Below are 14465 nucleotides of genomic sequence, written 5' to 3' on the forward strand. Positions count from 1 at the left end.
TAAAAAATACACCAGTTCCTGAAAACAACCCACAGAATGGGAGTAGGACAGGGAACTTGTATCTAGAATACATAAAGATTTATTACAGTTCATTGATAAAAGACAAATAACCCAGTTTAAAAAATGAAGAAAGATCTGAATAGACATTTCTCCAAACAATATCTACAAGTGTCCAATAAACCTATAAAAAGATGCTCAATATCATTAGCCGTCAGGGAAAGGCATTCAAAACTATAGTGACTTCAGTTCAGTTCAGTTCAGTTGCTCAGTTGTGTCCTATTCTTTGCGACCCCATGAATCGCAGCACGCCAGGCCTCCCTGTCCATCACCAACTCCTGGAGTTCACTGAGACTCACATCCATCGAGTCAGTGATGCCATCCAACCATCTCATCCTCTGTCGTCTCCTTCTCCTCCTGCCCCCAATCCTTCCCAGCATCAGAGTCTTTTCCAATGAGTCAACTCTTCGCATGAGGTGGCCAAAGTATTGGAGTTTCAGCTTTAGCATCAGTCCTTCCAAAGAACACCCAGGATCGCCTTTAGGATAGACTGGTTGGATCTCCTTGCAGTCCAAGGGACTCTCAAGAGTCTTCTCCAACACTGCAGTTCAAAAGCATCAATTCTTTGGCGCTCAGCTTTCTTCACAGTCCAACTCTCACATCCATACATGACCACTGGAAAAACCATAGCCTTGACTAGACGGACCTTTGTTGGCAAAGTAATGTCTCTGCTTTTGAATATGCTGTCTAGGTTGGTCATAACTTTCCTTCCAAGGAGTAAGTGTCTTTTGATTTCATGGCTGCAATCACCATCTGCAGTGATTTTGGAGCCCCCCAAAATAAAGTCTGATACTGTTTCCACTGTTTCCCCATCCATTTCCCATGAAGTGATGGGACCAGATGCCATGATCTTCGTTTTCTGAATGTTGAGCTTTAAGTCAACTTTTTCACTCTCCTCCTTCACTTTCATCTGCTACTTCACAAACACTAGGATGGCTATGATCAAAAACACATAATATCATGTTGCTGAGGATATGAAGAAACTGGAACTCTCATATACTGCTGATGGGAATATAAAATGGTATGACTGCTGTGGAAAAGTCTGGCAGTTCCTCAAATGATTACACATTAATATATCATATGATCCAGCAGTTTGACTCCTAGTCATGCCAAAAACTTGGCCTCTGTGCACTAGGGCCAAATCGAATCTCAGAGGCAGAGTTTTGGGTGAAGCAGAAAATAATGCTGGGCTGGATGAATTACAAGCTGGAATCAAGTTTGCTGGGACAAATATAAACAACCTGAGAAATGCAGATGATACCACTCTAATGGCAGCAAGTGAAGAATTGAAGAGCCTCTTGAGGAGGGTGAAAGAAGGGAGTGAAAAAGCTGGCTTAAAACTCAACATTCAAAAGATCATGGCATCTCGTGCCATCACTTCATGGCAAATAGATGGGGAAACAGTGGAAACAGATTTTATTTTCTTGAGCTCCAAAATCACTGCAGATCATGGGGTGACTGCAGCCATGAAATTAAAAGACACTTAGTCCTTGGAAAAGCTATGACAAACCTGGAAAGTGTAGTAAAAAGCAGAAACATCACATTGCTGACTAAGGTCCATATAGTCAAAGCTATGGTTTTTCCAGAAGTCATGTATGGATATGAGAGTTGGACCATAAAGATTGAGTGCCAAAGAATTGATGCTTTTAAATTGTGTTGGAGAAGATTCTTGAGAGTCCCTTGGACAGCAAGGAGATTGGTTCAGTTCAGTTCAGTAGCTCAGTCATGTCTGACTCTTTGAGACCCCATGAACTGTGGCAAACCAGGCTGCCCTGTTCATCACCAACTCCTGGAGCTTGCTCAAACTCATGTGCATTGAGTTGGTGATGCCATTCAACCATCTCATCCTCTGTCATGCCCTTCTCTTCCTGCCTTCAATCTTTCCCAGCATCAGGGTCTTTCAGATGAGTCAGTTCTTCACATGAGGTGGCCTAAAGATCGGAGTTTCAGCTTCAGCATCAGTCCTTCCAAATTCAGGACTGATTTCCTTTAGGATGGACTGGTTTGATCTCCTTGCAGTTCAAGGGACTCTCAAGAATCTTCTCCCAATACCATAGTTCAAAACATCAGTTCTTCGGCACTTGGCTTTCTTTATTGTCCAACTCTCACATCCATACATTACTACTGGAAAAACCATAGCTTTGACTAGAGGGACCTTTGTCAGCAAAGTAATGTCTCTGCTTTTTAATATGCTGTCTAGGTTGGTCATAGCTTTTCTTCCAAGGAGCAAGTGTCTTTTAATTTCATGGCTGCAGTCACCATCTGTAGGGATTTTGGAGCCCAAGAAAATAAAGTCTCTCACTGTTTCCATTGTTTCCCCATCTATTTGCTATGAAGTGATGGGACTGGATGCCATGATCTTAGTTTTTTGAATGTTGAGTTTTAAGCCAGCTTTTTCAGCTCTCCTCTTTTATTTTCATCAAGAGGCTCTTCAGTTCCTCTTTGCTTTCTGCCATAAGGGAGGTGTCATCTACATATCTGAGGTTATTGATATTTCTCCTGGCAATCTTAATTTCAGCTTGTACTTCATCCAGACCAGTATTTCGCATGTGCTCTGCATATAAGTTAAAAAAGAAGGGTAACAATATACAGCCTTGATGTACTCCTTTCCCAATTTGGAACCAGTCTGTTGTTCCATGTCCAGTTCTAACTGTTGCTTCCTGACCTGCATACAGATTTCTTAGGAGGCAGGTAAGGTGGTCTGGTATTCCCATCTTGTCAAGAATTTTTGTGGTGATCCACACAGTCAAAAGCTTTGGCATAGTCAGTAAAGCAGAAGTAGGTGTTTTTCTGGAATTCTCTTGCTTTTTCTATGATCCAACAAATGTTGGCAATTTGATCTCTGGTTCCTCTGCCTTTTCTAAATCCGGCTTGAACATCTGGAAGTTCTCAGTTCATGTACTGTTGAAGCCAGCTTGGAGAATTTTGAGCATTACTTTGCTAGCGTGTGTGATGAGTGCAACTGTGCAGTAGTTTGAACTTTCTTTGGCATTGCCTTTCTTTGGGATTGGAATGAAAACTGACCTTTTCCAGTTCTGTGGCCATTGTGGAGTTTTCCAGATTTGCTGACATATTGAGTGCAGCACTTTCACAGCATCATCTTTTAGGATTTGAAATAGCTCAGCTGGAATTCCATTAACTCCACTAGCTTTGTTGGTAGTGATGCTTCCTAAGGCCCACTTCACTTCAGACTCCAAGATGACTGGCTCTAGGTGAGTGATCACACCATCATGGTTATCTGGGTCATGAAGGTCTTTTTTGTACAGTTCTTCTGTGTATTCTTGCCACCTTTTCTTAATGTCTTCTGCTTCTGTTAGGTCCATACTGTTTCTGTCCTTTATTGTGCCCATCTTTGCATGAAATGTTCCCTTGGTATCTCTAATTTCCTTGAAGAGATCTCTAGTCTTTTCCATTCTATTGTTTTCCTCTATTTTTTTGCATTGATCACTGAGGAAGGCTTTCTTATCTCTCCTTGCTGTTCTTTGGAACTCTGCATTCGGATGGGTATATCTTTCCTTTTCTCCTTTGCCTTTAGCTTCTCTTCTTTTCTCAGCTGTGAGATCAGTGAATCCTAAAGGAAATTAATCCTGAATATTCATTGAAAGAACTGATGCTGAAGCTGATACTCCAATCCTTTGGCCACCTGATGCAAAGAACTAGCTCACTGTTAAAGACCCTGGTGCTGGGAAAGATTGAAGGCAGGAGGAGAAGGGATGACAGAAGATGAGATGGTTGGATGGCATCACCAACTCAATTGACATTAGTTTGAGCAAGCTTCAGGAGTTCGTGAAGGCCAGGGAAGCCTGGAGTGCTGCAGTTCAAGGGTTGCAAAGAGTCAGACACAACTGAGTGACTGAACTGAGCTGAGACAGCACCAGGACCCTGTCCCAGGCTGCACTGTCCTTTCCTGGCTAACACTCCCTTATCTCTGCATCCCCTCCCTTCCCTGATTAGCAAGTATTTGAATCTGCCCTTTGGAAATCAGGGAAGATCATGAAGGCTGGTGTCTGTTCCCTACAAACAAGGAATGGGTAAAGGGTGCTGGCAGAGAAAGGCTTCTGTGCCCAGGAGGCCCAAAGGGTCCTTCTCAGTTTCATGCGTGCGTGCATGCTAAGTCACTTCAGTTGTGTCTGACTCTTTGTGACTGTATGGCCTATGGCCCACCAGGCTCCTCTGTCCATGGGATTCTCCAAGCAAGAATACTGCAGTGGGTTTCCAGTTCATACTCCAGGGGATCTTCCCAACCCAGGGACTGAATGCATATCTCTTCTGTCTCCTGCATTGACAGGGAGGTTCTTTACCACTAGCGCCACCTGGGAAATTTTATTAGGTATATACATATGAAAACATATATCCATCCAAAAACTTGGACAAGAATATTCATAGCAAAAAAAAAAAAAAAGAATATTCATAGCAGCATTATTCATAATAGCCAAAAAGTAGAAGCAACCTAAATGCTCGTCAACTGATTCCATTTATATAAAATATTCAGAATAGCCAAATGGATAGTGAAAGAAAGTAGATTAGTGATTGACAGGGACTGGAAGGATTGAGGGTGATTGCTTAGGGGTATGGGGTTTCTTTTTGGAGTAGTGAAAGTGTTCTAAAATTGATTATGGTGATGATACGCAGCTCTGTGAATATACTAAAAACCTCTGAATAATACACTTTAAATGGGTGAATTGAATGGTATATGAATTATATCTTGATAAAACTGTTGGAAAAACGTACCCATTCTTAAGAGAAAATAAAGTGAATTATTTGTTCATTATCATGAACAGCTGATCTGAAATACTCTGGTATTTATTAGAATTTATAATGTATATTTTCAGACACAAGTCAGTTACTAACTTCACTGGACTGTCACTTGTTCATTCTGAAGAGGAGTAATTAGGAAACCAGAAGAGAAATGAGACTATGTTGGGAATGGTTTAAGCAGTTTCTTCTTTGCAGGTATGACATACCTGTGTTTCTGTTAGGTGTCTTACTTTAGAAATAAACCTTGGTTTTCATCACCTGGTTCCTGGCTGCTTATGTTGCCCAAATGGTGACTGATGGTGGGACTTCCCTAAGAAGTTCTCAGCTGGAAGCTTTCCCTCCTGGGGGTCTTACGTGTCAGTTAGAATGCTCATCCATTAGCCTCTGAATATTATTAAGTCATATGGATGTGAATTGATTTGTGTTTAGGTACAGGAAGTGAGTTTTCCTCCTACTTGCTTTTTGTTTTATTCAGAATCCATCAGTTCACTTGAACTATAACAGTATATTATAGAAAAACAAAACAGCAACCCCCCAGTATATAGTACACACATCTTTTTATTTAATGATCTTCCTGACATCTGTTTCTTTCTTTCTTTCTTTTTAATCTTGTTCAGCATATACCAAGGGAGGCATGGCTGACAACGCAGTCTGTGTTCCGCCGAGTCTGGTGCTTTGCATTAGTCTCATATCAATGTCTGGCAGGGAGAGAGTCCTGAGGAGTCTGGGACGACTTTCTTACTCCTCGTGAGACAATCTCACAGTGATTTCAGTCTGTTTTTTGAAGTATTGTAAATTCTTAGCCAGACAGTCCCTCAAACTCATGTTCAAAGGCAAATACCAAAGCATATCCTGAAACCAAATATAAACAAATTTTAGATTGGCTGCCGTTTTAGCTGATACACATCACTGCTCCCCTCATCTTGATTCTTGCACACTTGTCAAAGGAGCTGGAAGCTCTAACTCAGTGGGTGTTTCAGAAATATTAAATAATGCATTTTTTATATTTCCCAAGATGGTTAGATAGCATCACCGACTCGGTGGACATGAATTTGAGCAAACTGTGGGAGATAGTGAAGGACCAGAAAACCTGGCGTGCTGCAGTCCATGGGGTCGCAGAGAGCTGGACATGACTTAGTAACTGAACAACTGCAACGAGAGGACATTATTACGTATCTTGGAATCTCAGCAAGGACTGGCCTCACAAAGCAAGGATGGCTGTGAAGCTGAAACCCTGTGTCCTGCTGGTCAGTCCCCTCCGGCACTACTGTGCTCTTTCCTTAGGGAAGCTGTGCTGGTGACCACGTCATGCTGTGGTCTTCAGAGGAGAGTGGTCATCTCATTTCCTTTGTGACTTGACTTTCTGAGAGTCTATGTTTTATGGGACTGTGGAGTTGCTGTGTGACACAGGTCTGATGATTAGGTGTGCTGTTTCTTTGGTGTCCCCACGATCGATATTCTTGTAAATCCCTTCAGGAATTTTAATACTGTTCAATTTGTATTTAAATTATTAAATCTGACAGTAAGAAGTAGGACCCTTGGCAGAAATTGAGTATTTGAGAATGACCAGTTAACGAACACCTAAACAACTTCATAGAGCAGGCAAGAACAGATCAAGCAAAAGGGATCTGTCTTTATCTCCGAGTAGCTGGTGTCGGGATGCCAAACCACAGAACCGCCATTCGTTTGGATATTACGGATTAGTTTACTGGAGAAGTGGGTTGTGATGTTAATGTGGTGCAGATCATTCTTTCTGTCCTTGTCCCAAACCTGTCCTCCTGCAGAGCTCCTGCATGCAGTCATATCATGCTGTTAGGTTCAAAGCCACACCAAGGAACTCTAGCCAGTAGGCATTTGTGGCGAGAGGAACAAAAAGCTGATAAAAGTCTTACCTGTTTTTGTTTTCTTTCTCCCATCTGCTACATCCTTACCAGGCAAAAGTAGAAGAAAAGATCCAAGAGGTCTTCAGTTCTTACAAGTTCAACCACCTTGTACCAAGGTAAGCTGTGGTTAGCAGTCTGAGTGGAGCTGGGAAGTACCATCTCCCGTGGGAGCCTTTCTTCTTTCCTCCTTGAGCTTGTCCAACCTCGGGGTATTGTAGCTATGAGGTTGATGTTTCCTCACCTGTGGCTCCCTGAAGATGCTCCTGACCCCAGCTCCTGCCACTGTTAGAATACCCACTGGAGGAGTTGTGCACTGGAGCTGAGCCATCAGGTGTTACATGGGGATCCCCCTCAGAGCCTGAACTGTGAGCTCTGAAGATGGAGAGAGAGAAAAAGTTTGTGATCCTGTAGCTTAGTTCTGACCCTCTGCACTGGTGTTCAGAACTCTCAAGTTTTTCTTTCTCATGTAACACTTTGAAACAGATATAGAGTCAGGGGGATGGAAAAGGATGGATTCCTTTGGTGTGTGTTATGACTTGACTGGGAAATGTGGGGCGTTTGAGCCTCTCCTAGCCTGGCCCTTTTTGGTGGCTGTGCAGCAGATTCTTGGGGCCACACTTTAAGTGAGAGATACAATGCCTTTTGTTTTCCTTGGTGCTTAGCAAGTTGAAGCCTTCTAAGCTCTTTTGAGGCAGAAATTCCAAAAGGGGGATTATAAACAGAAACTTATTAATTTGAACCTTCATTTCCCTCCCCCCCCCAGTTTTGTAATGTATCACACTAGAATTTCATAAGGGCATTTCTCTTCTAATCACAGATTGCTTCTCTGAAACCACCCTGTGCGATCTTTCCTCATCAGTAGTTCAAGTTGTGTTTGCTCATCATTTTACATTGATGTTACAGTACTTTTCCTAGACAATCTCTGAACGTAGAGTAGTTGGGCCACTGGCTGGGCTGGTTCTCTCTGGGTGGGAAGCTTACGGGTCTAAAATCTGGCCTGATCTTGTTCATGTCTCCCAACTTCCTGACGCCTCCTCACGCACTGACTCCTGGCAAGTCAGTCTCTGGGTCAGTCTGTCTTTCACTTACTGCTGCTGCTAAGTCGCTTCAGTCGTGTCCGACTCTGTGTGACCCCATAGATGGCAGCCCACCAGGCTCTCCCATCCCTGGGATTCTCCAGGCAAGAGCACTGGAGTGGATTGCCATTTCCTTCTCCAGTGCATGAAAGTGAAAAGTGAAAGTAAAGTTGCTCAGTCCTGTCGGACCCTCAGCGACCCCATGGACCGCAGCCTTCCAGGCTCTTCTGTCCATGGGATTCTCCAGGCAGGAGTTACTGGAGCATTACAAATATTTCTAGCCTCAGTTAACTTTGTGTCTTTGTTTTTTGTCCCTATTTCCCTAAAAAAGAAGTTTAGCTAGAAAACTCTGATTCACCAAGACAGAAAAAGAGTCAGAAAAAGGGAAAGCCAGGTGGAAAAATTCTCTTCATCTTCCTTCCCTGGAAAAGGAAAGCATCAGCTAAGCAGAGAAGTCTTTTTCCAAACTGCTAACCTAAATCTCTGCATTAACCCAAAGCCCCGACCTCAGAAAATGAATTATGACTCTTGTCATGAGTGGCAGCTGGAGCTTAGCAGATGACACTGTTTATGTAAACAGCTCGGGGAGAAGGAGCCCTCTGGCCAGTACAGGCTGTTTTCCCGGAGGTAGTGGGACTTGGTAATGCTGTGGGGCACGGTGGCTTCAGGAGGGGTTTGTGGTTAGAGTTGCACTGTGATGACTCACCTGTTGTTCTCTGAGTCTCTATCCACTGTGGACATAGGTCCTCTGTGTTCCCAGAGGACCTTTGATCATTTGACATTCCCTTGTCACCCACCATAAGAGTAGAGGTCTTGGGCTTTCCTTTTATCCTTACTGAGATGGGAGGGAGATTGGGAGGTTATAATCTGAGAAGAAGCTGTGTTTGGGGAATGGTAGTGGAGGACACGGAGAAGGCAATGGCACCCCACTCCAGTACTCTTGCCTGGAAAATCCCATGGACAGAGGAGCCTGGTAGGCTGTGGTCCATGGGGTCGCTAAGAGTCGGACACGACTGAGCGACTTCACTTTCCCTTTTCACTTTCGTACATTGGAGAAGGAAATGGCAACCCACTCCAGTGTTCTTGCCTGGAGAATCCCAGGGATGGGGGAGCCTGCTGGGCTGCTGTCTATGGGGTCGCACAGAGTCGGACACGACTGAAGAGACTTAGCAGCAGCAGTGGAGGGCAGTAAAGGAGGGAAGTCCCTTGATTCATAGGTCTTTAGGTCAGATGTGGGTAGAAAACAAAAAATGTTCCTCCTTTGTGGAAATAGAACACATCAGGGCTCTGGGTTTATTTCAGGAATCTGACATTTCCCATTTTATCATTGTTGCCTATGAAAATGAGTGTTTTAAAGGATGCTAATTAGCATCTTATGTCACAGCATGCTAATTAATATAGAGACATTACACATTGTGGGTGAATAATAGAATATAAATCAGCTTATCAATATAAGGCTGGGGCCGAACATCTTCACCGTAGAATGAACTTCTGGGACATAAGAAGAGATATGAAACTTTAATCAGCATTTTAAATTACTGTCACAATTACAATATTTAACATTTCATCAGTCAAATTTAAAAATTTTGGTATTATATTGCAGGAACAAACCTTCCTTGTTAGCTAAAGTGAGTATTCAGATGTTAGCGATTAATCTGGGTGACACAGCTCGTGTGTGTCTCTGAGGTCATGATGTTGATTGGATGTGAGAGAAACACACACATGCTCCCCAGACCACTGACCATGCCCTGGTCCAGGGCTGTCAGGAATGATGCCGAGGAGGCATCCGTCTCTTCAGCCTTTCGGAGCCACTGCCAAGTAGAAGATTTGGCTGAAATTCAAGGCTGAAGCTGAATGTTGTTACATCCTACCATTTATTCCTCATCCCAGAAATGGTTTTCCTTGCTCTCAGACTGTGAAACATGCATCTTCTCTGGAGTGAGGTGGTCCATCCCAAGAAGCCTTTGGACCATGCTTTGAACAGTTTTGTGTATCAGCATCCTGCTTTCCCATAAAAGTTAATTTTTCCTTCCCTCTGGTTAGTCATTCTCACTGTTTCACATGCTTACAGATTTACCTTCTTTAGTAACAAACCAGTGTGAATCAGGCATAGGCATACATATGTCCGCTCCCTCTTGAACCTAGCTCCCACCCCACCGCCCCCTGGTTGACATTAACAGTGTCTTACCCTGTCTTCCTGCTTCATCTATTCCCACTTAAGTGTTTTCATCAGTCCAGTTTGTAAACACATACCGAATACCTAGTAGGGTCAGATAATTTTTCTAAAGCCATGATTGTAGTTACTTTTTTCTCAGCTGAAAATCCTCAAAGGTTTCTTGTGCCAGTTTTTTTTTTTTTATTGAGGTATAACTGACGTAACATTATATTCATTTCAGGTGTGCAGGTGTGCAGTGTATTTGTATATACTGCAGTACGGTCACCACAGTACGTCCGATTAACATTCAGCACCATGTGAAATTGAAAGTCACTCAGTTGTGTCTGACTCTTTGCAACCCAATGGACTGTAGCCCACCAGGCTCCTCTGTCTATGAAATTCTCCAGGCAAAAATACTGGAGTGGGTAGCCATTTCCTTCTTGATCTTCCTGACCTAGAGATTGAACCCAGGTCTCCTGCACTGCAGGCAGATTCTTTACCATCTGAGCCACCAGGGAAGCCCATTAAGCACTATATGTACTCACAAATTTTTTGTCTTATGATGAGAAGTTTCAACATCCTCTCTGGTAGCTACTTTCAAATATGCAATGCAGTATTATTCTTTACATTAAAAACAACTTTATCTTATGTTGGAGTATAGCTGATTAACAGTGTAGTGATAGTTTCAGGTACACAGCAGAGCAGCTCAGCTGTAATATGCATGTATCCATTCTCCCCCAGACTCCCCTCCCATTCAGGCTGCCACATAACGCAATACAGTATTATTAACTAAGGTCACCGTGCTGCACATTACATCTTCATGACTTACTCATTTTATAACTAGAGGTTTGTACCTTTTGACCCCCGTCACCCATTTCACTGCCATCCCCTTCCACCTCCCACCTTAGGCAGCTACCAGTCTGTCTTCTATATCTGTGAGCTCAGGGCTTTTTTTTTTTTTTTTTTGGTGGAAGCCCTAGAGTGTCACATACAAGTGAGATTGTACAGTATTCATCTTTTTGTCTGACTTATTTCACTTAACATAATGTCCTCCAAGTCTCCCCATGTTACTGCAGGTTCCCTTTGAGTGTTACATTGAGTTAAATTTCTCAGCTGGCATCCCAGATCCCTTCTTGATCATTCCTCTTTCATTGCTAACAGCCAGGCCAAGTCCCTGACTTGTCAGTTCCCCTGCATGCTTTATATTCATCTGTAGGATGTAGTAAAGCTGTTAGCCACTTGCACCCATTTAAACGTAAATTAACAAAGTTTAAAATTTAGTTGCTCAGTTACAGTAGCCACGTTGCAAGTCTCAGTACCCACATGTGGCTTGTGGCTTCCTATTAGACAGTACAAAGACTCTTACGTTCTCTTGGATGGTCCTGTTTTGGTTCCTGTTGTTTCTCTTCTGACTGAACTGCCTTCCCACCATCACTTCACCTCCTCTTCTCCTCTACCTGTAAAAACATTCTCCCTCTTCCAGGGCCCCCACCTCAAGTTCCACCTGTTCGCGCAGCCTCCCCTGATCATTTCTTTCTGAATGAGAAGCCTCCCCCAACCTCTTTAGAGCCTCAGGAACATTTTATATGTTTTTTCTTTATGAAGCCTACCCTTTTTTTTTTTTTTTTCATCATCTTGTAGCCACTTATGTCCTTATCTCATTTCCAGTACTGAACTGGAAGCCTTTTTGAAGTAAAGACTACTTATTCTGTGCACAGTACCGTGGGAGTTCAGTAAACAATTGTTGAATTGAATACCTAGGGAAGAGAATGCTTCTTCTTTCGTTTCTTTTCTGGAATCAGCAAGCACAGTGAATGTCTCAAATTCTTTGCTTTTTTCTTTCCGTCTGTAACCACACAAACAGACCCCTTCTGTAAGACCCAGCAAAAGACACACCCCCCTGCCCTTGGCCTGCCTGTGCAGGTGGTCACGGCAGATACAGTCCATCTTAGAGCCAGTGCTGCTGACATCAGGGCCAAGGAGAGCGACTGGCTGCAGCATACAGATATTATCCTCCAGCCAGGACTGTGGGGCAGCACGTGAAGGTGGGATGTGGGGGAGGGAATAATAGACTGAGGGCTTCCCAGGTGGTGCTAATGGTAAAGAACCTGCCCGGCAATGCAGGAGATATGAAAGACGCGAGTTTGATCCCTGGGTTGGGAAGATCCCCTGGAGGAGGGCATGGCAACCCACTCCAGCTTGGAGAATCCCATGGACAGAGGAGCCTGGCAGACTATTGTCCATAGGGTCACAGAGTCGGACACAATTGAGGTGACTTAGCTCAGCATAGCACAGTAACAGACGGATGAGTGAGGAGCAGGCAGAGTACAAACCTCAGACCTCAGAAAAGTGACCCCAGAAGAAATGCCTGGAATAGAGGTGAACCAAATCAGGGACGCGGCGAGGCTCAGGATGGAGAGCCATAACGTATCTGTTCTCAGCTGGACCCCAGAGGAACTTCCTGGATGGTTTCTTGCTGCCTGGCTAAGTGTGCTTATGGTGGTGTTTCTCGCCCAAAGCTACCAGCCACAAGGGAGAGGATCCCCCCAAACATTTGTCGATTTGCAGACACTTGAGGGGCATTCAGAGGCTGGCCTCTTTTCTCCGGGGTAGGTGTCCTGGGAAGCTGAACAGGTTTGACTGCGGGGGGGCGGTGACCAGAAGGTGAGAGTGCGTGTGCGGGTGTGAATGTGCAGGTGTGCCCACGTGCACACGTGTGTTCTGTACTGGGGAAGCAGGGGCTGTGAGAGTAGTTTTACTAAAGCTCTTTGTTTTTCCAGGCTTGTTTTGCAGAGAGAGAAGCACTTCCATTATCTGAAAAGAGGCCTCCGACAGCTGACAGATGCCTACGAGGTAAACTTCTCTCCCAGGAGCTCTCTCTATCAGATTATCTGCCTTAATCTTTCTTTTCTTTTTTCTGTTTGATGTAAAAGGCATGTGTGGGCTTGGCCTGTTGCAGGCTCACTCACTGTCCACGTGGCTCTGGTAGGATCCAGGTGCACAGCCGCCTGGCCCCACAGAGCTGGGACGCCTCCTTCTGAAAGGACAGAACTAGAGCTCTAGTCTCTTCTTGCTCAGAGCTACTGGAGCCCCCAGCTCGGGGCAGGGGGACTTCCTTCCACCCACATCGTGGCTGCGGGGGGTTCATGTGCATTCTTCTAGATGCTCTTTGACTATTAGCTAAAAGGGAGTCTAGATATCTTCACCCCATTGCCCTGTAAGCAGATCTAACTTCTCTACTGGCCAGAGCACCAGTGTATAAGTCCCAGAAAGTACTCTGCAATTGAACATGGTAAAAATGCTCAGACATGAAGTGGACTTTAAGTCAATATTCCTTAGAGCCCTCGGGGTCCACAGAGGGGTTCAGGGGAGGGCAGCAGAAGTGGAGGGGAAGGGTGTTGGGACTAGGGGCTGAGTGACAGGCAGAGGGTAAATGTGAACCAGAGGCTGCAATCTGCCTGCCCCACTTTCCACAGAGAAGCTCTGCTTTTCACTTGCTTTTTCTTTGGCCCGCATTTGATTATTTATGGCAGGGGTTTGGGCCTATAGACTCAAGCAGGTGGCATAAGCCAGGGATGTGGGCTGGGTTGCGGTGGTGGGTGATGGTCGGGGGAGCAGAATTGAGGCAAACCGGAGGACCATGCTTTTGCTCTGTTCCTGCCAGCTGCTGTCAAGCAGCACTGCAGACCCAGGGTTGCCAGATCTCTTCTTGTTCTTTGAAATGAAGCCAGAAATTCAGATTTCTTTATGAATCTCTCAACATGTAGCTGTTACAACTAATTCTAATTAAACAAACAAAACACTACAGGGAACAAACAGAACATGTCCACGGGCTACATCTGGCCTGTGGACTTTCAGTATTCAATCCTCGATGGTTAGGGTCAAGTTAGTCCTGATACAGTTAATACCATGACAGCTAACAGCTCACCGAATAGTGTGCTAAAGTTTGTCATTCAATGTCTCATTTAATCCTCACAGCTAGTCCAGGAGGTAGGTATTTTTTTCTAGATTAGGAAATAGGCTTAGCAAGATTAATTGATTAATTTTCTCAAAGGCATGTAGCTAGCGAGGGGCTTCCCAAGGGGCTCAGTGGTAAAGAATCCACCTGCCAAGCAGGAGACCTGGGTTTGTTGCCTGGGTCAGGAAGATCCCTTGGAGAAGAAATGGCAACCCATTCCGTTGTTCTTGCCTGGGGAATCCCGTGGACAGAGGCGCCTGGCAGGCTACAGTCCATGGGGGTCACAAAGAGCTGGACATGACTTAGTGACTAAACCACCACCACCACGTAGCTAATGAGAGAAGGAGCTGGCACTGAAACCCATAGCAACGTCTTCTGTCAGCACACCAGCTGCCCCTAGGTGGTGAGCAAGCGTATTTATGTGCACGTTTATGAAGACGGCAGCTTAGGCCAAGGAAAAGAGCACTGGATCGAGAGTCTAGAAACCTGGGTTCTTGTTTCTTACATTTACTGTCTTTGTCATCTGGAAAAAGTTCATCTCTCTGGATCTCATTTATACACCATTTATACACTTTAGA

General features: G+C 44.4%; 1 protein-coding gene across 1 annotated transcript in view; it reads left to right on the forward strand.

The window, feature by feature from the left end:
• Window positions 1-14465, forward strand: part of FNTB (farnesyltransferase, CAAX box, beta) — an 81184-nt gene that overhangs the window by 28582 nt on the left and 38137 nt on the right. Inside the window, exons 2-3 of the mRNA XM_061429143.1 lie at window positions 6750-6814; window positions 12710-12782. Of these exons, the coding sequence (XP_061285127.1) occupies window positions 6750-6814; window positions 12710-12782 (138 nt within the window). The remainder of the gene's footprint in view (window positions 1-6749; window positions 6815-12709; window positions 12783-14465) is intronic.

This window comes from Bos javanicus, chromosome 10, assembly GCF_032452875.1.
Source record: "Bos javanicus breed banteng chromosome 10, ARS-OSU_banteng_1.0, whole genome shotgun sequence".
In the NCBI taxonomy this organism is placed as follows: domain Eukaryota; kingdom Metazoa; phylum Chordata; class Mammalia; order Artiodactyla; family Bovidae; genus Bos; species Bos javanicus.